Here is a 24,170-nt window from a genome sequence, read left to right on the forward strand (position 1 = left end):
AAATTTTCAAAGCCTACTATTTTTCCTAATTATTTTTAAAATTCCAAGCATTAATAGTTTCTTAGAATTGCTTTGGAATAAAAGAAGTAAATACTGCGGTGTAAGTAGCATATTTGCATTCTGTACTAACAAAGTTGTATGTAGGAAGAAATAAAAAAATTAAATAGGAAAACTTTATCTTTCTTATCTCACTTTTCAATATGATATTCGGCTATACATCAATTTTCTTTTTATTATATTCTGAAGGAAATTTTGCATAATTTGGCAGCCCCTGGCAAACTTCTTATGGACCCCCAGGGGGCCGTGCCCCCCTGTTAAGAATCACTGTTCTAGATGCACAAGTTAGCAATTGCTCTTAAGATAATAAATTTCTTATTATTAATTTATATTTAGAGCATTATATCGTATTTGCTTTGAAATCTATATTAATGCAATATGGAATTACTAATTTAAATAATAAATAAGAGTTATTATTTTATAAATTATAAACCTGAAATATAAATAAGAATTAAATTTTGAAAAACATAGATCACTAAAGGTGAAATTCATTCAAATATGTGTAAAATGTATATAACCGTTGTGTAAAATATAAAATTATAAATAAATACATGGAAAAAAAAATATATAAATTTATAAACAGTATATTTTAATCAATTATTTACTCATATAAAAGATGAAGCTCTCTTTGATGTTCCTTCTCAACTCTCTTTTGTTCTTCAAGAATGTTGTTTAATTTTTTTATATTAGAAAATAACTCTTCATTTTCAGCCTCTTCAATTTGTAGTTTTTGTTTGAAAAGAAAATCTAACATTTGTTGATGAAATTTCTAAAAATTATTATTGTAATTAATTTATTACGTCATTCAATAAATTAAATTTAATCAATGTTACAAATAAATATTTAATTATACAGGATGAGTCAAAAGCCTTTGTACCCTTTTCATTTCTTACAGTATTGAAAATATATTAATTTTGTTCATGTAGTTACATAAGAAGTTATGCATGGAAAATTGGATGGAACCTTTTTACTTTGTAAAAATGATTTTGTTTTGAGACCTTGAAAATCATTTTCAAGAGTCACAAAACAAAATCATTTTTGTTTTGTGACTCTTGAATCTAAAGTTCATTTTTTAAAAAGGATTAATATCTTGAACATCTGTTTTCACAATGCTGATGAAGAATCTGAAAAATGGTTTTAGACTAATTAAATGGGTTCTTTAACTTTGTTAGCAAAATGTTACCTCTGCTTGTTAGAGAGTTACAACATAAGTTACCTTGAAAATCATTTTCAAGGTAACTTATGTTGTATGATTCTCCATGCATAACTTCTATGTAACTACATTAACAAAATTAATATATCTTCAGTACCTTTGGAATGAAAAGAGTGCAACGGAATTTTGACTCACCTTATATATACATGGTACGATCCAAAAGTTCGGGGACTGCAGTAATCTACGACAACAAAAGCATGTATTTGAAGTTACAGCGTATGAAACAGATTCTACCAACCCACCTCTATGTGTTCAGGTTAATTTCACCCATGTCATGTGATTAAACCACGAGCGCTGCTGTTTTTTTCCAGAGATAGTTACCTTTGTTCTGCGACGTAATAAAAGTGGAGTTTCAAGAACAAACTCCAACATTAAATTTTGTCAGCATTTAGGTAAAACACCTACGGAGACTTTAAAATTGCTAAGAAAGGTGTATGGTGATTCTACCATGGCAAAGTCTAAATGTTGGAGGTTGTTCTTGAAACTCCACTTTTATTACGTCGCAGAACAAAGGTAACTATCTCCGGAAAAAAACAGCAGCGCTCGCGGTTTAATCACATGACATGGGTGAAATTAACCTGAACACGTAGAGGTGGTTTGGTAGAATCCATTTCATATGCTGTAACTTCAAATACATGCTTTTGTTGTCATAGATTATTGCAGTCCCTGAACTTTTGGATCGTACCACGTATTTAATCTTGACTGTTTTTAGTAAATGTATAAGAAAGTAGAATTGACTTCAAATAGAAACAAAAATAATACTAAAACATTAATAATATTAATAATAGTAATCAAACATTAAAATAACAAAATAAAACAACTTTTTAAAAATATTTATATTTTTTAATGTAAAATTTAAAAATAAAATTTCAAATAGCAATAGCATACATATTAAAAACATAAAATAATGATAAAAAAGAATTTATAAAATATACATAAAAAAAATATAAGTATGCAGACACAGGTGATTATAATTAAAGTACCCCTATTCAACACTGTTTAGAGAGATATTTAGCAGTCCTAATGTCACTAAATCTGGTATGGTGACATTTCAGGACATACAAAAGATATCTTCTTAAAAAATAAATTAGTATTGAAACTCATTATTATGGCAATTTTTGCACTGCAAGTAATGAAAAAGCAGTTTTCTTTAATAAGTTTTCATAAGCACTCATGTTGCAACAAGTTCTGGATATAAAAATGGTCACAACTGTTAAATGTCATTCTTACCAATTACAATATCTATTATCTTGCAAGAATATATATATCTTGTGAAGCTGTTTTATGAAAATAACAGCAATGCTGTGTTTTATGAAAATAACAGTGCTTAGGAAATTTTATTGTCTTAAGAATTTACATTGAAAACCATTGACCATCATAAGTTCTCAAGAGAATGCTCACTTGATTCAAGAAAACTGGATGTCTGAGAGTTAGACTCAATCAAAACAATCTCATCACTTCACAAGTCATTGGAGATATTATCACAGCTGTTGAATAGTCAATAAAGAATGTTGCAGATTCCAATAGTGCATAAGCAGTTGTGCATTATCATGGCAGTTAGGTGTAATCTAAGGCACAGTGTAGAAGGTACTAAGAAAGTTAATGCATTGTTAGCTGTATAGAATCAGTCACAACTAGCAGTTTCTTGCTGCTGAGAGAGAAACCCTGACCAACATATCCACTTTCATACTAAAATGGAAGTGAATGTGTTGTGGCAATGGAAGATCCTGTGGAGTGACTAGGCACATTTTCACTTCAGTAAAACAATGAACACTAGTAACTGGTACATTTGGAACATGGAAAATCCTTATGCTTGCCTACACTTGCCTAAAGTTATTTTAGTGTGGATTCACAGGCAATTTATCATTGGAGCACTCTGCTTTAAAGAAGCTAGTCCCAATGAGCCTTTGACATGCTCTATGAAGGCTCAAATATACTAAGGGATGCTCAACACTTTTTCATACCCCAATTGCAACAGTGACAATATCTTGAGTCAAACATTTTTATGCAATATGAAGTATTTCCATATATTAGACCAGTGATTCCCAACCACTGCCCCCTTTGTTCCATAAAGTTATACCCAATTCCCCCTAACCCATTTTCTCTTGTGTGAGAAAGCATTGAAAATATTCTTAGGAAAACTTTTCTATGAATCTCACACTTTGTGCTCTTACTGTACATTGTTCTCAACATCTGGAAACCATTAAATGCAATGTTTCCTCTTATCCGTTTAACAGAGGAAAGGGAACAGCTGTCAGTGACCCCAACTTTTGCCTTTGGTCACCGTTCAGTACCCTGCCTCCAGTGCACCCCCTAGATTTACTCACCACCCACAAGGGGGTGTTATCGCCCACTTTGAGAAATGCTGCATTAGACACTGCATACAGTAATTTCTGTAATAATACTTCACCAATAACAAATTCATTAGTCATATATTTCCTACCAACTAGTCAACTCATTCTCTGGCTCTTAATCTGTATGAATTTTGGTTGTGAGTACATTTAAAAAGTGTGGTTTATTGAGGATATGTTGCAAATGGTGGCAGCCTTAAAAAACATCATCACACTGCATGTGAGAAGTACCACAGAGGATCAATTATGATTGACTATTGAACACACTGTTTATCATTATCTTCAACAGTATCTTTTACATTGCTAAGATCTCTGATAGCATGAGTGTCTTGTACAAATGAAATGTTTGTTGCTTGCCCAAAAAAGCCATTAGTAATGAGTTTTGATACAAATTTTTTGCTTTTATGAAAATGTCTTTTGCATGTCCTGAAATGTCCTCATATCAAATTTGGTTCCAGTTGGACTACTAAATATCTCTCTAGACAGTAATGAATACGGGTACTTTAATTACAATCACTTGATATATGAACATGAATTATTGTTCTTTTTTATCTTAAAAACTTAATTTGATATTGGTTCTTCATGCACATGAAATTCCACAAGAAGAAATGTCCATACAAAGAAGAAGAAAAAGAAAATATTATGCAATGATAAAGAAATGATTACTAATGTAAAATAATAAAAATATTGAATGCTGATTTACTGGCATAGCAATAACTAGGATATTTTTTTTTAAATGTGTAAATTGGCATACATTTATATTACATGGAAAAATAGTATTTATTCAGTATATTTATTTATCAGTATTTGTATATTTCTGTAATAAAATTCTCATCTTGATATTAAATATTATTTGTTAATTTGACAGTTTTACATATGCATTATATATATTTGTAAAAATGTTGAATCAAAATATGTACAGTACATTATATTCTATACAATTATATTCTAATTTACATCAGAACAACATTTATTTAACATATAATTATAATCTTCAAATTAAATCATATAATATTTTTATTTAATTTCAAGATTAAGCTTTCTTGAAATTAAATGAATTGATACAAATGAGAAGCAATATATAAGTTATAAACAATATTAATTCTACAATCATAAAATCCTAACTTTAAATGAAAAGATTAGCATTGAATTGAAGTTGATCAACATCAAAAAATGCCTGTAAATAATAATAAATGTAAATACATACCAATTCATTTTCTATATCTAATGCTTTTTGTCTCAATCTATTCTTAGATTTCTTCATCATTGCAATGCTATAAATAAAATATATTATTGGTATTTTATACCTACTTATCAAAATTAATCATAAAATAAATAATCACAAAGTCAAACAATTTATGATAAAATCATTACAGTTACACTGTAATATGATTGCTGTCTACTGGTTCTTGTGTATGAATGTCTCTTTAATCCAAAACTATGTTCGGTAGACTATCTCACAGCATTACAGTTAGAAACATCTTTATTTTTTTTAAAATTGGATTACATATGCATTTCAGGTTGGTTTACATTCCCAACACCTCTTCAGTGCATAAATAGGCATAAAAAATCTTTAACAATAATTATATCATCTGTAAATGTATATAACATTGTAGTGTTAATTTCAGTACACTTAAAGTGGGTGGATACCATTTCATTTTAGTGAAAACATTATGGATGTTAATATATTGTGACTCAACGACAACAATAAGAATTTATCTAGTATTTCTGTTTCATTAGAATAAACCCTATCCACCCACTTTAAGTGTACGGAAATTAACACTAGAATATTATATATGCTTACGAATGATATAATTATTGTGAAAGATTTTTTATGCCTATTTATGCACTGAAGAGGGGTTGGGAATGTAAACCAACCCAAAATGCATATGTAATCCAACTTTTTTTAAAATAAAGATGTTTCTAACTTTAATGCTGTGAGATAGTCTACTGAACATAATTTTGGATTAAAGATACGTTCATATACAAGAACATTACAGTTACATTAAACTATTGAACTTTTAAATTAATACAAATTTTTATTTCTATTGTATCACATTTAAATACAATTTTTAAATGAAAAAAAATCATTAATTGTAAAACTAAAAGGATTCTAAATTTATATATTGTTTTATTTCTGTTTAAAATAAAAATAAATTTAATTATAGTATAATTCGACATATAAAAAACTAATAGATTTATATTTGAACATATTTAAATAAACATGTTCAAATATAAATCTATTATTCTGTTACACGTCAAATTATAGTGAACATGGTTATGATTACATATAACTTAACTATTATAAAAAACCTTAATATACTAAGTTTTAAACAAAATTTTAGAAAAATGTATTGTGTATATACTACACAGTTTTATATATAAGTATTATATATATAACCAATTGATCAAAACATTAGAGACATCTACTAATAGCATGCCAGACTTTCTCCAGCACAAATGACAGCTTGAACACATTGAGGTATTGACTTAGATATTAGAGGTTGCTGGCTTTCACGTTGGCTTTCACAGATACATTAAACTCTGACATTGACCATTTGTTTGATTACATACTGTCTACATGCACCTCTGACATTGAGCCTGCATGTGGATCTGTGCCACTGTTATCCATTGATCAGTCTATACCAGCCTGAATCATTTCTGCTGTCCCTGGTCATCAATGATCCATGGGGGCCACTGTTTGCTTACTGAGTGCTGGTGCATCTATGGATGGTATATATCCAATAGACTCTTGATATGGTTGCCCTTGTAAAACCCTGAGGTTTTGTCACTTCAGAGCTGGAATGACCCATCTGTCTTGTGTTGACAATATGTCTGCAATCAAAGTTGCTAGGATCATCATGTTTACCCACTTTTGTTGATTGTGTTACACTGTCAAGAAAGCTAGATGTTTACCTATATATACCCTGAGTTTAGTTTTACATTAAACTCTGCTAAAACTTACACATCCCTTCACTACTGTCTCTGATGTTTTGATCAGTCAGTGTATATATAGAGTATGAAGGCTATTTTTAAATAAGGTCCGTTTTTTAATAAGAAGAAAAATACTGTAAATATCATTAAAATATATTTTTTCCCATATTCTACATACTTTTATCTACTTTTCTACATAATTTCCATTTTTGTTTAAACATTTGTCGTACCGTTCAACAATTTTTTGAATTCAGACTTCAAAGAAATCTGCTGCCTGTGAAGAAGCCCAATCCATGACTGCAGTTTTCACTTCTTCGTCATCATTGAACCGTTGACCATTAAGGAACTCCTTTAAGTATCAAAACAAGTAAAAATCACTGGGTGCAAGGTCTGGACTGTAAGGTGGATAATCCAGTTATTCTCATCCAAAAGAACTGATTAAACCTTGTATTTGTGCAAAAACATGTGGCCTTGCATTGTCATAGAGCAACATCACACCGGAAGACAGTAAACCATGCTGCTTGTTTTGTATGGCATGCCGGAGTTTTCTCAAGGTAACACAATATGCATCAGAATTGATTTTCCTGTCCCAAAAGACAGTTGCCATGATCTTTTGTCTGTTTGGCTTTCACATTGGTTGGCAAAAATGTGTGTTGTCATTCCATTGAATGTTGCTTGGACTCAGGAGTAATGTGACACCCAAGTCTCATCTCCTGTAACGATGTGGTCCAACAATTCATCTCCTTCCTGTTTGTATCGAGTCAAAAACAATAAAGCATTGCCCAATCTTTTTGTTTTGTGATTGTCAGAAAGCATTCTCGGAACCCACCGAGAACACAATTATTGATAATTTAGTTTCTCTGAAACAATGGTATACAAAACTGATCTTGAAACCTGTGGAAATTCAATTGGTAACATTGAAATCGTGAATCGTCAGTCCTCTCAAATTTTGTCATCCACATCACAAACCAAATCTTCAGAAATCAGAGAAGGTAGGCCAGGGCATGGCTCATCATGCACATTAACCAACCCATCCTTGAACATTCTCACTCACTTTTGAACTTTACTGTCACTCATAACATTATCACCTTAAACTTCACAAATCTGATGGTGAATTTCTGCTGCTGCCAAGTTTCTTACACTCAAGAATCGAATAACAGATCATATCTGACAGTTCATAAGTGATTCAATTTACTTAAACATTATAAACTTCTACAGCTCAGCACACAGACAGATGATATGGCTGCAAATGGTGTCTAAATGTGCGCCAAGCTTGTTCGGAATAGATGTGCATGCGTACTGCCACAATCGCACGTCATTCTCACTCTCATTCACAAATGGACCTTATTTAAAAAATAGCCCTCGTATAAATATATAAATAATGTATAATAATAATAATGTATAGCCTAAAATTACTTTTATTATCATAATTTATTATATATTTATTTTGGATATTTTTTGATTAAATTGTTAAGCTCATTTATTGATTTAAAGTTGATTAAATATAACTTCTAAATTGAATTTTATGTAATTATTATGATAGTAATCATCATACTTTTAAAAACTAGACACACAAACCTAATTTCTTTCTTCTTTCTAAAATCTTTCATTTGATAATATTTTTCTCTCAGTTCATTGATTTGTTGTTCTTTCTTGATAAATGTCAATTCTTCATCTTTCAATAACTGAATCTATAAGATGAACAAAATTAATGAAAAGTTTTGAATAAATTCTTAACAAATCAAGGTTTCAAAAAATACAAAAATTATATGAAATATATTAATTATAATATATATAACTATAGATCATATAGTCTCTTGTATTAACCTTTTGAATCATTGCATATGACTTAACTGGATATCTTAAATATTGTAATCAATATCCTTCACTGCAAAATTAATACACATTTTTGACTCCATATATCAGTCATCTTTAGGTTCAAATATAGAACAAAAACAAAGTGAATGATTACATGCTATAATGCTGCATCTGTATGTTTAATTTAAAATATTTTTAAGTTTTATTTTAAATAATTACTAGGAATGATAGATAAGTTTAGCAAATGTACAAAAATATAAACAAAATAAAATTTAAAAATTCTATATATATTTTTAATGTTATTTGTTTACTTTATTTTGTTCATATGTTTATATATATTTGTTAAAACTATCAATAATAATTATTTAATTTTAAATTTAAATATAAGTTTTTGTATTACAATTTTATTAATTCTTAACTTAAGAAATCACAATTTTACATACTGTATTTCAGTTTATAATAAAACAATGTAATCTATATAAATTTATGAAAAGGATAAAGTTTATAAATGAGAATAAACTAATGATGGGTACTAACTGTATAAAAAATAGTTAATGACATAGTTGATTTGTTTCTATATAAGTAGTTTAAACTACTAGTTAACTACATTTCAACTACTCAAAGAGAAAAACAAAAAATTAGACTAGATTAAAATAACATTTTGCTTTCATTTCATCCTTATTATTTAACACTTTTATGTCTTTTTTTAAACTAATGTCTCAAGAATACAAGATTTTCACATTTTTCATTTGACATTCTGCATCATTTAGATGTTAAAATTTGTCCCAACAAGAAAAACACAAAATCCACTGCTGCATGACCAGTGAAAATAGGAAAATAGTGTTATATTCTAAAACTCATTCTTTACATATCAGTTGTTATGTAATATGCTCAAACCAACATCATTGTTTTCCAAATTCCCAATTTTACACAAAAATTCCTGCCAACTGTTTTAATTTATGAAGTATAGTAATAAGTAATAACTCTACTCTAGAGTAATAAGTAATAAAAATATACTTATATAACATGTATTTTAATATTTCCAAAAATATGTAAGCTAGATGTACTTACATAAGCCACATATTTTCTTATACATGTGTGTGGCAAAACAATGAAACCTAACTGATTGTTTTTGTTTGAATTCAATTTTCTGCAACTGACAGTATAAAGATCTCAATTGCTTAAAAATAAGAAAAACTACTTACACTCAGATTCTATAATATTATAAAACCAACACACTTTATTACTGAGAAAGTTCATTTATTCAGCTAAACAAACGTTTTCAACTCACTCGATGGGCCATCATCAGGTTAAAGACGTTTGAACCTAGTATATAAAGCATTGTAGATTCGAACGTCTTTAACCTGATGATGGCCCATCGAGTGGGTTGAAAACGTTTGTTTAGCTGAATAAATGAACTTTCTCAGTAATAAGGTGTGTTGGTTTTATAATAATAAAAACTTAATCAAATTTGTCAACTTTGACACAAGTTGAATTGATCTTAATAAAAGTTGGTTTTATAATAAACTCTGCTTAATACAATGAACTGCTCCAAGGTAACATTATAGCAAATTAAAAGAAAAAATGAGAACTACAGAATAGTTAGAGTAATTGAAACTAAACATATAGTTAACTAGTAGTTCAATTAGCAAATTGGGACAACAATTTCAACTAGTAGTTAACCAATGCCCATTTCTACAATAAACACACAGACCTATAAAGAATATATTCACATAATAATTAAAAATATTTCTTATAATTAATTTTTTTTAAGTAATAGTGTAGGGAGTACAAAATAAAATCACTCTCTCAAAATCACACAGTTGCTAAGTCTACATATAGAATATTAATATTAAAACATTTATACTTATCTCACCTCTTTTTCATGCTTATTTAACTCTTCTAGATAAATTTCTAATTCTTCTACATACTTATTACATTGTCTCAATTCTTCTAAATCTGCTTCAGTGCTTTCTTGTTGCTTACATATTTTTAATTCATTCATAAAACTAATTTCTTTATCTCTTGTTTTATTTATATTCTTAAAAATAATTTAAAATATAATGATTTTACTATTATTATTAATTTTATTTTAAATAATCTACTTAAATATATTATATTATAATTACAGTTGTAATTTATAGTGAAAAAATATTTCAATTAAAAACTTGTCAGTTAAAACACGTTAATCTTCAATATAGTATACAAACATATAAAAATATAGTAATGTAAAAGCATAGAATACTGTTTATTTAATATTTCAGAAATGCAAATTTTTGACTGAAAAATGATTTAATAAAACATTAATATTAAAAAGTATATGGATTTATTATGTTTAACAAATTTATCTTGATGTTAAAACTTTGAATTATAACTTAGACTAATTAAAAACTTTGCTTAATACTAAAAACTTGTTTGGATGATTTTTCAATTCCAAATTTTCATAATATGCTAATTCACTAAATTTACAAATATTTATGTGGGCAATAGTGTAGTATAGCTATAATTAAACTTTCATTATTCAGCATTTTCTGGAGCTCTATTGAATAACTGAGATGTCACAAAATTTGGCAGATATACTATTCAAAATATCTTTTTAGGTTGAGACACATTTAGTCTGTTGATCTACAAGAAGTTAGTATGCAAGTTAATTAGAATTGAAAGACAGTATATGAGCCATTTTCTTTGAAAGTGGTGTAAGTCCATTTTATATTATATGGAGATATTTAAGGGTTTGTATTTGAATGGTTTGAAAAATATTGGTATATGTTAATATGCTCATTTTATGTTTTTTTAAATATTAAATTGATTTAAGTTTATAATGTGATCATTTTTAAAGTATTAGTTAAAAGAAATTTATACTTTTAATGATCTCAAATGAACTTACACCACTTTCAAAGTCAACAAAATGTGAAAAATCATACATTTATGAAATGTTAAATATGGGATTTCAATTGAATTAAACCAATCTTTTAATGAAATTTTTATTAAATATGTCAAAAAAACAAAATAAAAAAAACTTTATTTCAATATTTCTTCAGGTAATGCCATTTAAATTACTTTAATTACAACTTTATATTAATATGCGCCATTTTTAATTTTTATCATTATGAGGAAGTTTTTGAAAATAGTCATGATGTATTGGAGGAATATAAGGTAATAGATCCATCATATCGTTTAATATTTTAGATGTGATGGGCCTGGCATTATGATATAAAGGTGCTAGTATATTTTCAAATTTTCATTCATTCACTGGAATTTTGGTACTTCCTGTATTTTTTGTAGAGTATAAAACTTAGTAGTGTGTTCTGTTTGTTCATTTAACTTGAAGTAAATAAGTACAATTACCTCTAAAATTACTAATAAGTTGTTAATTTTATAACAAGTGTGCATTTTATATTATATAATATTCGAAATGGATAATGTCACCTTAGAATCGGTTAGTGATTCAGATAGGTATTTATAAAATAAACTCTTATTTTAATACATTTCCTTCTACTTTGTGGAAAGTGGACTTACACCACTTTCAAAGTAATTATATTTATAATTTCATTAACTATGTAAATTTATATTGACAAAATGATGAAAATTTTGAAGGATTTTTTGGGAACTGTTTATAGATAAAAAGCTTATAGCAGATTGCATTCATTGTTATCATTAACGAACTGTTTGTCAAAAATGGACTTACACCACTTTCAAAGAAAACGGCCCATATATTCCTTAATCAATGCTGCTTAAATGGAATTTTTCCGATGAGTATTTTAAAACTATCTCTTCTTAATGTATGTTTTAGAATCAGGAATTTTGTTCTAAAAAACATTTAAATACTAATGGTTTGGTAAAGAAATGGAATCTGTTTTGTATACCTTTTCTATCTCTTCTTTTCTTAAGTTTTGCAATTTTTCTAACTCTTTTTTCATTTCTTCAATATTCCAATGATCTGTTTTTCTTGAAGTAAATATTTTTTCTTCCATCTCCATCTGTTAAATTAAAAATTACGACAATACATTATAATGAAATAATTAATACTTTCGATAATCAATTGATAAATAATTATTCTATTATATAATTATAATAAATCATAAAATTTGTATGTTTCATTAAATGATAGTTACTTAGAATTTACTATTATCATTCTACCTTTTATTTTATATCTCTCATTCTCATCTCATAATAATAAACAATGCCTGATTTTTATAAACTAATGTATTGTGTTTAATTGATCTTTAAAATATATACAATAGCATCTTGATATGTTTTATGTGACACTGACAGCTGTTTTCATTTATTTATATCACTTTTTACTTTTTAAACAGTGCTAAAGATATGTAAAGTTGTTTTTAAAAGAATTGATTTAAATTTTCCACTTTACAGTATGTTTTATGTCAAGTTTTAGTACTGAGGGGACCGTTAAGGGTACCTCTCTATAGTCGAAGTCGGCTAGATCGGTCAATCTGATCGCATCCACAAACAGGGTCGCCGTGGCATTGAGTGGTATATTCTTGGATTGAAGAAGGAGTCTAAATGCCGTTATCACATGTTTATTTACAGCTAAGTACAACTCTATATACAGAAAGTATAACAATGTCGATCGTGGAGACAAGGGTTGGAGCACACAAGACGCACGAAGGGTTGGAACACATGAGTCTGAACCGAAGCACGTCGAGCCAAAAAGTGGCTAACCACGACCCTGACGTCACACCGGTTGGGGACGGTGGTCAGGCGCAGTGTTGCCGACTGCCACAGTACACTTTCAAATTTACTAGTGGTAAAGTATTACCACTAGTAAATTTGAAGGTCTACTAGTAAACCTGTAAGGTCTATGTTGTATCAATTTTGTTTTTTCACACTGTTTCAAATAAAAACACATAGTTAATTAACGATTAACTTTACTCACTCTGGGATTCAACTGACTGGGGTGATGACTACACAAAGACTGCCTCAAACAAAGAAAAGTATGTTGGAAATTCTCGCCTTGACACCCTCTCATGACCTCTTGTGACAAGGGAAGTTACAACAGCGTGCTTCCTCCATCTAATGGCAGAGACAGAAATAAGCACTGTCTATCTTTCAATCCATTCATCCAATCAGAAGAATTTAAAGGGCTATATGTAGCAACTCTATAGAAGATGAAGACAATGCCTAATCCTTTCGTCATTTGCAGGAGTCATGAAAATCTAAAACTCTACTTTTGCACCAGATGGGAGGTACAGTGCAAAATGCATATAGAATTAGTGCAGAGAGATTAAAGTATATTCATGGTTTTGCTTTGATAAACACAATAAAAAAAATACTTTTACTGATATTTTGGGTTATGCATTGCCTGCCTTGCATGTTCTGATAGCAGCATATTTTAGTGTTTTAGTATTTATTTACATTGTATTTTATGTATATTGCATTGTTGTCTGCCTGTATTTTACTTTTTTATGGTTTTGTTTGAGTTATTGTAAGTGAAGATAGTCATTTCAAGTATATACAAAATAATCACTGTTTCCAAAATAAATCAATCAGAATTTTTATTTATAAATTTTAATTATGGCATTGAGAATTCTATGACTTTTCAATGCTATTTTTCAAAAAATTCAATTCTATTAAATTAAAGATTAGATTTTAAATATGAAACACAGAGTTCAGATCGCTTGAAAATATCTAGCTGTGTTACAATAATATACTGGTATTTAAATATAGCAAACAACACTTACTTTAAATTTTTGTTCTTCATCTTTCAAAAGTTTTAATAAATCAGCTCTACGAATCTCTAATGCTTTCTTTTTAGATTCACTTTCTAGTTCTTGCTTTGCAGATTCAACATTTGCTCTACAATTTTAATATAGATAAATATTATTATTTTGATTAAAATTATTATTATAAATTAAAACAATTACTTTGGAATAGATGTAGGTGGTATTGTACTTATTAAGGCACTATGTACTGAAGACCGAAGATCTGCTTTACGATAATGTTCTGAAACTTCATTCCAATGTTTTAATCGTTGAACTTCTTGTTCTCGTTTTGCTACAATAGCTTGTTCGGCCAAATCTTTTCTATTTCTACTTAGCCAATATGAAGATAATGAAGAAGAGGCCATTTTGTAAATATTCTATTATATGACTATATGATATGAAAATAAATCCTAAAAAAATTCAGAAAATTTATTAACATTTTAACATTATTAAGTTTATAGCACTTTCTATTTTCTTATATTAATTGTAAACTACAGAAATTATAATTATAATCCAAATTAGAAGAGTTTTCTTGAAGTTTCCATTAGAACAGACAAATAGTATTCTAAGTCCATGCCAAATTAGATATAATACTAGATGTTTATGCTGTCAGACTGTCAGATGTTTACATTTTAATGCTGTCTGACAGTGTAATCATCTAAGATTATAATCCAAATTAATCTGTAATGTAAATAATGAAAATTATACAAATAAAAATGACATAATTTTTTGTATTGTATTTATTATGAATCCAATTTTATAATTATACAGTATATTCAAAAATGAAACAGCAGTAACTATGCTAATAATTTATTTATATTTATCATAAAACTAATTAAATTAAAATAGTTCATTCATGTATGATCATAACTCAAACTGTAATCAGTTCATCACTAATCTTGTTTACTTTTTGTCAATATTGTTAAAGTTTCATCATTTATGTTGAGGACATAAACATTTTGTGTCAAATTGTTTACATTTTATTACTTCACTTTCTATTTTCTTTGTTTCATTACATTGATTGGAAGCAATGCCATTAAAAGCTTGGGACCTGGGAGTAGTTTTCCCTTTGCCATTTTTTAAAAATTACAGTTTGTAGAATGTTTCTTTATTAATAAAAAGCAATCTTAAAGATTTTATTTTTTGTTAATAAAAACGAACAAATATTTATTATGACAGTGTCACAATACTGTGCTGCAATTTTTAATCATATTTTTAATTTATTTAATTTAAAATATATGATCTCTACCTCAAATTAATAGTGTCTTGCCCTTATGCATCATATTTTTTCTGCTAGCAATAGAGTTATGCCAATCATCTATTAACAGCCAAAAACTTTAATTAATTAAACTTGTTTTCAGCAACGTTAAATGAAATCTGCAGCTTTATGCCTCCCTTGTAATGTGGGGAACCCTATTTGTAAGTTTTTTTATTTGTTAACTTTTGTACTTGTCCATGTTTCTTGAATGTACTTTACACATAATAAAATAGCCATTTCTTTACACTGTGAAGTATATATCAATTGGTGTCCCGTTAACAGAAAAGTATCAAACTTCTGCTGGAAAAGTGTGTTTAGTATCTTTATATGGTAATTAGTACACACTGAAATTTAAATTCTCAAAAAATTCCTTGAATTTTTTTAGTCGGGGAGCCATTTCCAGGCCATTGTAATGCTGTATACAAGCAATTTCCGTTACAATATTCAAACACTTGACAACACTAATTACGTCACACACAGGCGTATTCAGGGGGAAAGCAGAGGAAAGTATGCGTATAAATCTTTATACACTTATATACGAAAAAGACTTCTACGCACAAACCTATTCCCGACTCTCCCCTAACGTCGACACCTAGAAACGCTACTGACATTACGTGCTACCAAATTTAAATTGAAATACCGAATTCGTAAACAAATAAAACGATCAAATATATTTAAATACATTAATATAAATAAAATACTAAATATTTAAATGCCAAAGAAAGTATACCGAATTGTTTAAATTATAAATAAAATGCTGGATTATTAATATCGTATACTCACTACGAATGACATATCTATTTGTCGTCTGCAACTGTTTATGTTTTTTGTTTACATTCATATTTAATTTAGAAATTATTTTAAATTCCGATAATTAATTATTAATATTTTATTTAAGAAAAAAAATTATTTCGCTTTAAATTAATTTATAAATTCATAATTATTAAATACGAAACAATTAATTTGAATCGAAAACCTATCGACAGACAAAATGGCGGCGGTTAGCGTAAGTTTCAAACGTGGTTTCGGGTTTAATGTCCTCGTTTTGTAATTATGACGTTTAAATTTACAGATACAGTTACAGAAAATATTAGAATATCCGTTGCCGCAAAGATGTTCCGAATTAACAAGATTAATTGGAGAGACGAGTTTAAAAGTATAGCTTTTTATTTTTTTTTAAATAAATTAAAATATTTTTTTAAATGTATAAGGTTGATATTAATTTTCCAGAATTTATAAAAATGTTTATAAATTCATTTACAAAGTTTTATTTTGTATTAGTAATTATAATTTTGGGGAGAAGCAGTCTATGGTTTATTGATAATGTGGTACAATACAGTTGTGAATGAGGACCTTATCGTTACCAAATAAACAGATATTCCGTACGTTTCTATATTCAACGGTGAGAAAACGACGTTTCTAAATGGACCATGGAGTTCTTCGTTGAGACTATGATGTCAGTGCTGTTTCATCATTGAGCTCTACGACCTGAAAGACCATTGAATATTCAACAAACTAACACAGTGGCTTCCATGAAAAAGTAAATTTTGCTTATAGAAACTATCCATTTGCTCTTGCTGTGGATGCTGCAATAGCAGACAGATTAATGAATGATCTGTATATAATGAAGCATGCGATTGCATGATCATGTTGGATAATTTGGTCAATATTGAAATATTAAGCGGTTAATGTGTACCTAGGTAGCCAAGATGGCGGACCTTCCGGTAATCTCGATCCAGGTTACTTAGTGACGTCAAGATGGAGGGAGCTGCGGACTATTGCGTTGTGATATGCAAATTAATAGTAACAACGCATTTCGTGTAGAGTTATCGGCAGAAAGTGGTAACAGGTGTGATAATTGTGTCAATTGGAGTGATTTTTGACTTTAGACGTAATTTTTTTTTCTTTTCGAAGTTTTTCGTTTAATATTAATTGGTTAGTTATGAGTTCTTTCGATATTTCTTCCCAAGAGTTTTGGGCAGCGTGCACCGCCCATGATTTCTATCGAGTGCTCGAATCGGAATTTTCCGAATTAGGTATGGACCCCAGAATCGATAAAGGTTTTAAATTTGCGGTGAGTCTAGGATTACAGCATATTGAGGAAGTGTATGTAAGAATTGTTCGAATTCATGCCAAATTTTTTATCGACACGACCAAGATTCGTGTGTGACGAGATGCAAAAAATGTTGAAGAAATAGTTCTGCATTCGAAGGAACCTTTAAAGGTAAATGTGGAAAAATATTGTGAAGTAGAATCTTTTCTTTTATATGGCATTACATTGCATTGGAATGCTCTTCGACCACCTCAGGTATTGCTGTAGGCATTTTCGAATAAGGCTGCTGTCGACTGGTCCAACCATATACGTTTTATTACGCTAGTTGCTCTGCTCAATATGATGTCGTTTAAAATCGGAGGTCCGAAGAAAACCGTCGAAATCGACGAGACTGTCACATGTAAACGAAAATATGAAAAAGGCCGCAAACTAAAAAGTACGAAATGGGTTGTAGGGGGAATATGTCGAGAAGACGAGAGCTGTTTTATCTGTCAAGTAAACGATCGTTCCGAAATCACGCAAGAAAAAAAAACCCGAGACAGTCCCTGCAGCCCCAGTTTCTAATATTCAGAAAAAAGTAAAAAAGGTGGTCGAAGAAAAGGTGAAGAAAAGAAAGGAATGCAATATTACTGATGATGATAACGATAAAAGTAGGAAGGAAAGAAAGAAGAACAGAAAGACAAGTAGTCAAACAGTATCAATTCCTGTCCAAACCAAGTGTCGGAAAAAAAGAGAGGAATAGCAGCATGCACAATGACCTAAGTAATAACATTATATGATTATCGTTTATTTTCATTTATTTTTTTAATATTTCGAAATAGTAATTATTTTAACAAAATCCTTAAATTCTAAAATCAGGATTTAGTATTTAATAAATCGCGGAGCAATCACGTGATCACATGTGCTCCATCGTAAATCGCAGTCAAGATGGCCGCCATCTTGACGTCACTAAGTAACCTGGATCAAGATTACCGGAAGGTCCGCCATCTTGGCTACCTAGGTACACATTAACCGATCCTACTGATCTTTAGAACTAACACTAAGCAGTCAAACCTGAACAGTAACAAAAAAACTTTATTAAAAAGGTCAGAGCTGTCATCAACATCCTCAGGCAACACCTGGGCAAATCCAACAAACTTTTGCATGCCTTTTCTTTTTCGACATTGCCAGCCATCTCTCGTTAGCAAGTGTTGCCAGACAGTGTTTGGGATCTCTGGCGCTGGCGGTCACAGATTCATTTAAATAAAAGGTTTATTCAAATAATGGTTAAGCGAGTTACTTTAATTATTTAGAAAAACAGTCACAATCATTGCTTTCTTCATGAAAAGTGCCCTTTCAATGGAAACGTTTCTTTTTTCTACAAAACGTGACATCAGATCATTCAATGGAGGGACTCAATGAAAAACTCACTGTTTAGTCAACCATTGAATATAGAAATGTAAGGACTGTTAATTCTGTAAACAATCCAATTCATTTGTATCACCAAACAATCCATCAGATTATCCTTTGGGCTATTAAGCTTGATTATCCATCAAGCTTAATAGCCCAATGGATAATCTGGTAGATTGTTTGGTGATACAAATATTTCTCATTTTTTAGAAACTGAAGGGACTAAAAAAAATATATAACTTCAAATTATCTGAACTTTTACAAAAATCTTTGATTCAAAAAAAAAATTCTTGAATAAAATTATGACATTATTTTATATAATTTTACCCATTCATTTACAAATGTGATGATAATATAAGTTATTTTATACTTTGTAATTTAAGCTATTTTGAAAAAACTGTCAAGTTTCTTTATACTTAATCAGGATTGCTCTGAAACATTTAAAAATATTGCCATCATTTCACCACTACAAATTCTGTATAGATGCCAGTTTTACTGACTAATTAATGCAGGTGCTGGTAGCCTTATCAGTTTGGCATCTGGAAAGCAAAAGTAACATGTTAAACTGTCATTTACATGGAGAGGCCAGTTCCAATTTGAACAAAACTTGGTGAGCATGTAGCTTTAAACACAAACAGCTCCTTGACCAAATAATAGGACCCACTTTTCAAGTGTTTCCAAAAAATGGGCCCTCTGAAAATTTAGTGTTTAGCCTATAAGTCTTTGGAAGTTTCATATCCAAGAGTGTTGATAGCCAAGTGAATAATTTGATAAGCACTAGAGTTAGCCAATGTAAAATCGATTCTTTGGAATTTTAGTTCAGTTTTTTTTTGTGTGTAACATTATTATTTTATTGCATTATTATAATATTATTATTCCTCACATTTAAAGCTTATAAAACAAGAGATTAAAAATTGTCACTTAAGAGATTAAAAAGTCACAAACAAAATGGCAGCCAATTTGAGTGTCAATATTAGTGGTTCATTGTTATTTTCCTTATTCTACGAGCATCTAAATGGTTAAGGAGATCAGGAAGGTTTTCTTCTAAGGCCGCGACTCCACTAGCCGTAAAAGGGCCGTAAAACCCCTCACCGTAAAAGCTTTTAATCACGTGACCATGATATTTTACGACCTGCTCAGGCGTAAAATATCATGGTCACGTGATTAAAAGCTTTTACGGTGAGGGGTTTTACGGCCCTTTTACGGCTAGTGAAGTCGCGGCCTAAGAGAAGTAATAAGTCATATTACTGATATAATCAGCGATTTGCAAATATGTAGCAAAAAAGAAGAAATCAGTTTAAATATTTACATAATTCTGCCTTGTGAAAAACCATTTTCTTTTTATGACAGCGGTGGAGCAATTAAGCAACAAGCACTCGATTATATTTTACAAGGAAGGCATAAGGAGGTGCTGGGATGGTATAAATTCAGAAGGAATACAAGTTTGGAAGTATCTTTAAGAGAACAGAATGTACACACAAATTTGTCACATATCTTAGTCTCAACAGAATTTGTCACATATCTTAGTTTTGGGCTGTTTACCAATTACTTGTCCTCTAATGAAGCAACTCATTCTTTTCATCATGTCTTTCTTCGGAACACCTGAATGTGTTTTGAATCAGTAGTCATTTCCTGTTTACAGAAAACGAGTCTCTATAGATTGTTACTCTTACGTTATTAAATAAAATTTTCTTCATATTTATTTTTAGATATGGTGGTATTGTGACATTCCAAATGTAACAAACATGAGCATGTGAGGAAATTGTCCATGATATTAACAATAAAAAAAATAAAATGATGCAACTTGCTATTGTTTTTTCATATCACTTGTCTTTTTTGTCCATGTGCAGTAATGTCTCAAGCTTATTTGCTTGTGAGGACATAGTATGTAAAATATTTGAAAATAAATGTGAAGAAATAAAAGTTCTATTTATCGACATAAAAGAGTTAAATCTACATAGGCTTGTTTTCACCAAACAGGAAATGACATCACAGTTTTTAATCTCTTGTTTTATAAGGTTTAAATGTGAGGAATAATAATAATGTGGTAAAATAATGAAGTTACACATAAAATTAACTAAACTAAGCCAAAACTCCAGAGTTTCGAAACTACCGTCAACTAGCTCCAGGGCTTAGTGTCTTATTCACTTAGCTATTGTCATTTTGGGACTTGAAACTATCAAAGACTTATAAGCTAAACACTAAATTTTCAGAGACCCAATTTTTAGAAATGCTTGAAAAGTGAGTCCTATTATTTGGATGAATGAGCTGTTTGTGTTTAGGGCTACGTGCTTACCAAGTTTCGTTTGAATCAGAGACTTGAATGTCTGCCTCCTCTTGTTAACAATAGAAATCATTTTTTAATAATGTTTTAATGAATAATTCCAAATAACACATCTGATCACAATGTTTAAACAGTATTTCACAGATTCTATCATGTCAGAATATTGGTTTCAGTCTTCTGAAAAAAGATCAAAGTGAAAAAAGTCATCCCAAAAAATTCCCCAAAATTTCTCAGTCAATAAAATTCCCAATCTGTAAATGTTGGATAGCATTGCACAGAACTTCCTTTGGTTTTCAACATCACTTCCTACTTTTCTTCCCAAACTTGCCACATGACATCATGAAGTTGCTAGATATGTGGTTCACGGGACTCCCATTGTACTGAAGCTTAATATTTTGCTATTTTTCCTTAAGTTTGGTTTGTGGTTCAATTTCACACAGAATATTGAAACAAGAAGACTAGGATTTCATTGCCACTTGCTATTGCCAGTATTATATTTTTATCAGAACATTAATAAAAATATCACCAAGTGGCAATTTTGGCACTATGCAGCACAACTTTTGTTTAATGAAAACAATGAAAACTTAATTAAATTACATTCAAAGCAAGACCTAAAAAGCAAACTGTAAGTGTGTTCAAAACCAAAGAAGCTTAAGTAATTCAAAAAGAATTAGCATGAATTTTATCTAGAGAAGTGATTCCCAAACTTTTTTGAGCTACCACTCCCTTAGTTCCGTAATGTTATACCCAGTGCCCTTAAACTACTTTTCCTTGTGTGAGAAAGGTTGGGAAATATTCTTATGAAAACTCTTCTATGAACCTCACACTTTGTGTCCTTACCATACATTGTTCTCTGTTCCACATTGTTCATACATTGTTCCATACATATATCTGGAAATCATTAAATGCAATGTTTCTTCTTACTTGTTTTAACAGGGGAAAGGGATAAGTTGTCAGTCACCCTGACCTTTGCCTATGGCCACTGTCAGTACCCTGCTGCCTACTTAGATTTATTCACTTCCCACAGGTGATGGTAGCACCCACTTTGGGAACCACTGATTTAGAGGATCAATGGCTAATTCTATGAAGAATTTACTGTCTTGAGTTTGATTATAAAAATCGTGTCATATGATGAAAAAAAATCTCTATTAACAGCTAAAGCTATAAGTATGCATTTCATCATGAACACATGTGTATTTAATGGACTTTGAATTTATTGAAACAATAGATTTTTAGCAGGAAGGAAAATTCACTGTGTACGGCATTATTAATAGTTTTTTATTGTTAGTGCTTTCAATGAATCTATTTTTGTTTGTCATTGGCAAATAAAAATTTTAAAATCAAACACAAATGTTTTAACGAAAATGGATGTATATTATTTAATATGGACCTGCATCCATGCATGCGCTGCATCACATCATACGTATAACATCACATGCAAAACATCGAATGTATTCGAAATTTGTAGCTTGCTCATAATGGTTTTAATTCAAAAATTTTTAGTTTAAATAATATGCATTCATTCTCGTTAGAACATTTGTGTTTGATTTTAAAATTTTTATTTGCCTGACAATGACGAAAATAGATTCATTGAAAGCGCTAGCAATAAAAAACTATTAATAACACCATATATAGTGAAATTTCCTTCCTGCTATTTAATATTTGGCATGAGGATCCAGCTGTATTATATCAATAGATTTTTGCAAAAAATGTACAAAGTAATTAAATGCTAAACAGATTTTTTCCATAAAAATAAAAAAATAAAATAAATTCTCTTTTGTGAGGCCGGGACTTCATCCCCCCGTCAGGAAACTGGCTGTCGAGATGGAGCCATTAAATCAATGACTTATTTCATAAACAAGACCAAGGTGGCTGAGTGGACCCAACTGCACCTTCTCCAAGTCAGAAAATACACGTTAGGGTAAAATTTACGAGACCATCATCTGGGGAAGGGCTTGACCTGACTCCAGAGGGGAACAGTCTGGACGGGGAGAGTTCGGGGATAATCGGTGACCCTGTGGCCCGAATCGTGTCCCTGGCAACAGATCAGGGACCAATAGCGAAAAAGATGGACCATCATTTGGACCAACCGAAACCTTGGGATTTCGGGTAAAAAGGTTATAAAAGCTCGGAGTCCCAAGGACACAGGGAGGTTGAAGTAAGAGGGACCCAGACCAACATAATGGTGAAACCCAGGACGTAGAAGAAAACTCGAGACCTGGATAAGTGCGGAGGAGTGAGGGACTCAACTTCCCCTGAACACACTTACGCTACTTACACCCAGAGACGGAACCTATCTCCAGGTGTGGATCCCAATTCTCCTTGTTTCCAGCAGTCCCCGAGATCGAGGATGGACTTTCTTCAGTCCTACAGGAAGCTTCGCCTCCAAGTTCAACGGCCGAACGATATCATCTGATTGGCGAAATCGACATCCTTGTAAGCATGTTTAGACGCTAATAAACACATTAAACGTGATACTTGGTCTCTGTGTGAGTCATCTTTGCATCCAGCAAACCACTACCCCCATACAGTAAAAGGCTTTCTCGTGTCATCCTGATAGATCGCGAGCAAAGCGAGGGTCATGGTCACCTTATCACTTAAGGTCGACCCCAAAGCGAGTAAGGTAGGACCCCAAACCCACACTTTTTATTGGAAATGTGTATAATGTTTGAATGACCTTGAATGGTCATCCAATAAATCAATGTATAATTGGTGAAATTGAAACTGCCACATGGAAACTTTCTTATAAATGTGTAATATGATGGAAGATTTCAAATTAAACAATATTTTTGCAGGTCATGGGACCATATAATAACTTTGAATTTCATTGTACATGCATTTTGAAGTATCCAAACTAAAATATATTGCAAAATTTCATTTTCTTAGCCGGGGACTAGACTTGACTTTAAATTACATGATACTTCAAATTATCTGATATTGAAATAACAAAGTTTTACTGTATATTACAAAGAATAAAATCAATAAAAATTAACATATGTAATAATAAAACAAATGATAAATATAAAATAAATTGATAGCGTATGGAAAGTTAATAGTTATATAGTTGTCTTAATAATGTAAGAAACGAAT

General features: G+C 30.2%; 2 protein-coding genes across 2 annotated transcripts in view; one reads left to right on the top strand and one right to left on the bottom strand.

Moving 5' to 3' along the window:
• Positions 1 to 14,931, bottom strand: part of LOC136984379 (trichoplein keratin filament-binding protein-like) — a 31,836-nt gene extending 16,905 nt beyond the window's left edge. The window contains exons 1-7 of the mRNA XM_067281348.1: positions 14,259 to 14,931; positions 14,076 to 14,190; positions 12,240 to 12,353; positions 10,250 to 10,414; positions 8,134 to 8,246; positions 4,829 to 4,895; positions 663 to 826 (exon numbers count right to left, since the gene is read on the bottom strand). Coding sequence (XP_067137449.1) covers positions 663 to 826; positions 4,829 to 4,895; positions 8,134 to 8,246; positions 10,250 to 10,414; positions 12,240 to 12,353; positions 14,076 to 14,190; positions 14,259 to 14,461 — 941 coding nt within the window. The 5' untranslated portion in view covers positions 14,462 to 14,931. The remainder of the gene's footprint in view (positions 1 to 662; positions 827 to 4,828; positions 4,896 to 8,133; positions 8,247 to 10,249; positions 10,415 to 12,239; positions 12,354 to 14,075; positions 14,191 to 14,258) is intronic.
• Positions 14,932 to 16,257: 1,326 nt separating this feature from the next.
• The window catches only part of LOC136984400 (sphingomyelin phosphodiesterase 4), a 36,445-nt gene continuing 28,532 nt past the window's right edge, over positions 16,258 to 24,170 (top strand). Inside the window, exons 1-2 of the mRNA XM_067281369.1 lie at positions 16,258 to 16,360; positions 16,427 to 16,510. Of these exons, the coding sequence (XP_067137470.1) occupies positions 16,346 to 16,360; positions 16,427 to 16,510 (99 nt within the window). The 5' untranslated portion in view covers positions 16,258 to 16,345. The remainder of the gene's footprint in view (positions 16,361 to 16,426; positions 16,511 to 24,170) is intronic.

The sequence above is a fragment of the Centruroides vittatus genome, unplaced genomic scaffold, assembly GCF_030686945.1.
Source record: "Centruroides vittatus isolate TY-2023 unplaced genomic scaffold, ASM3068694v2 contig_918, whole genome shotgun sequence".
In the NCBI taxonomy this organism is placed as follows: domain Eukaryota; kingdom Metazoa; phylum Arthropoda; class Arachnida; order Scorpiones; family Buthidae; genus Centruroides; species Centruroides vittatus.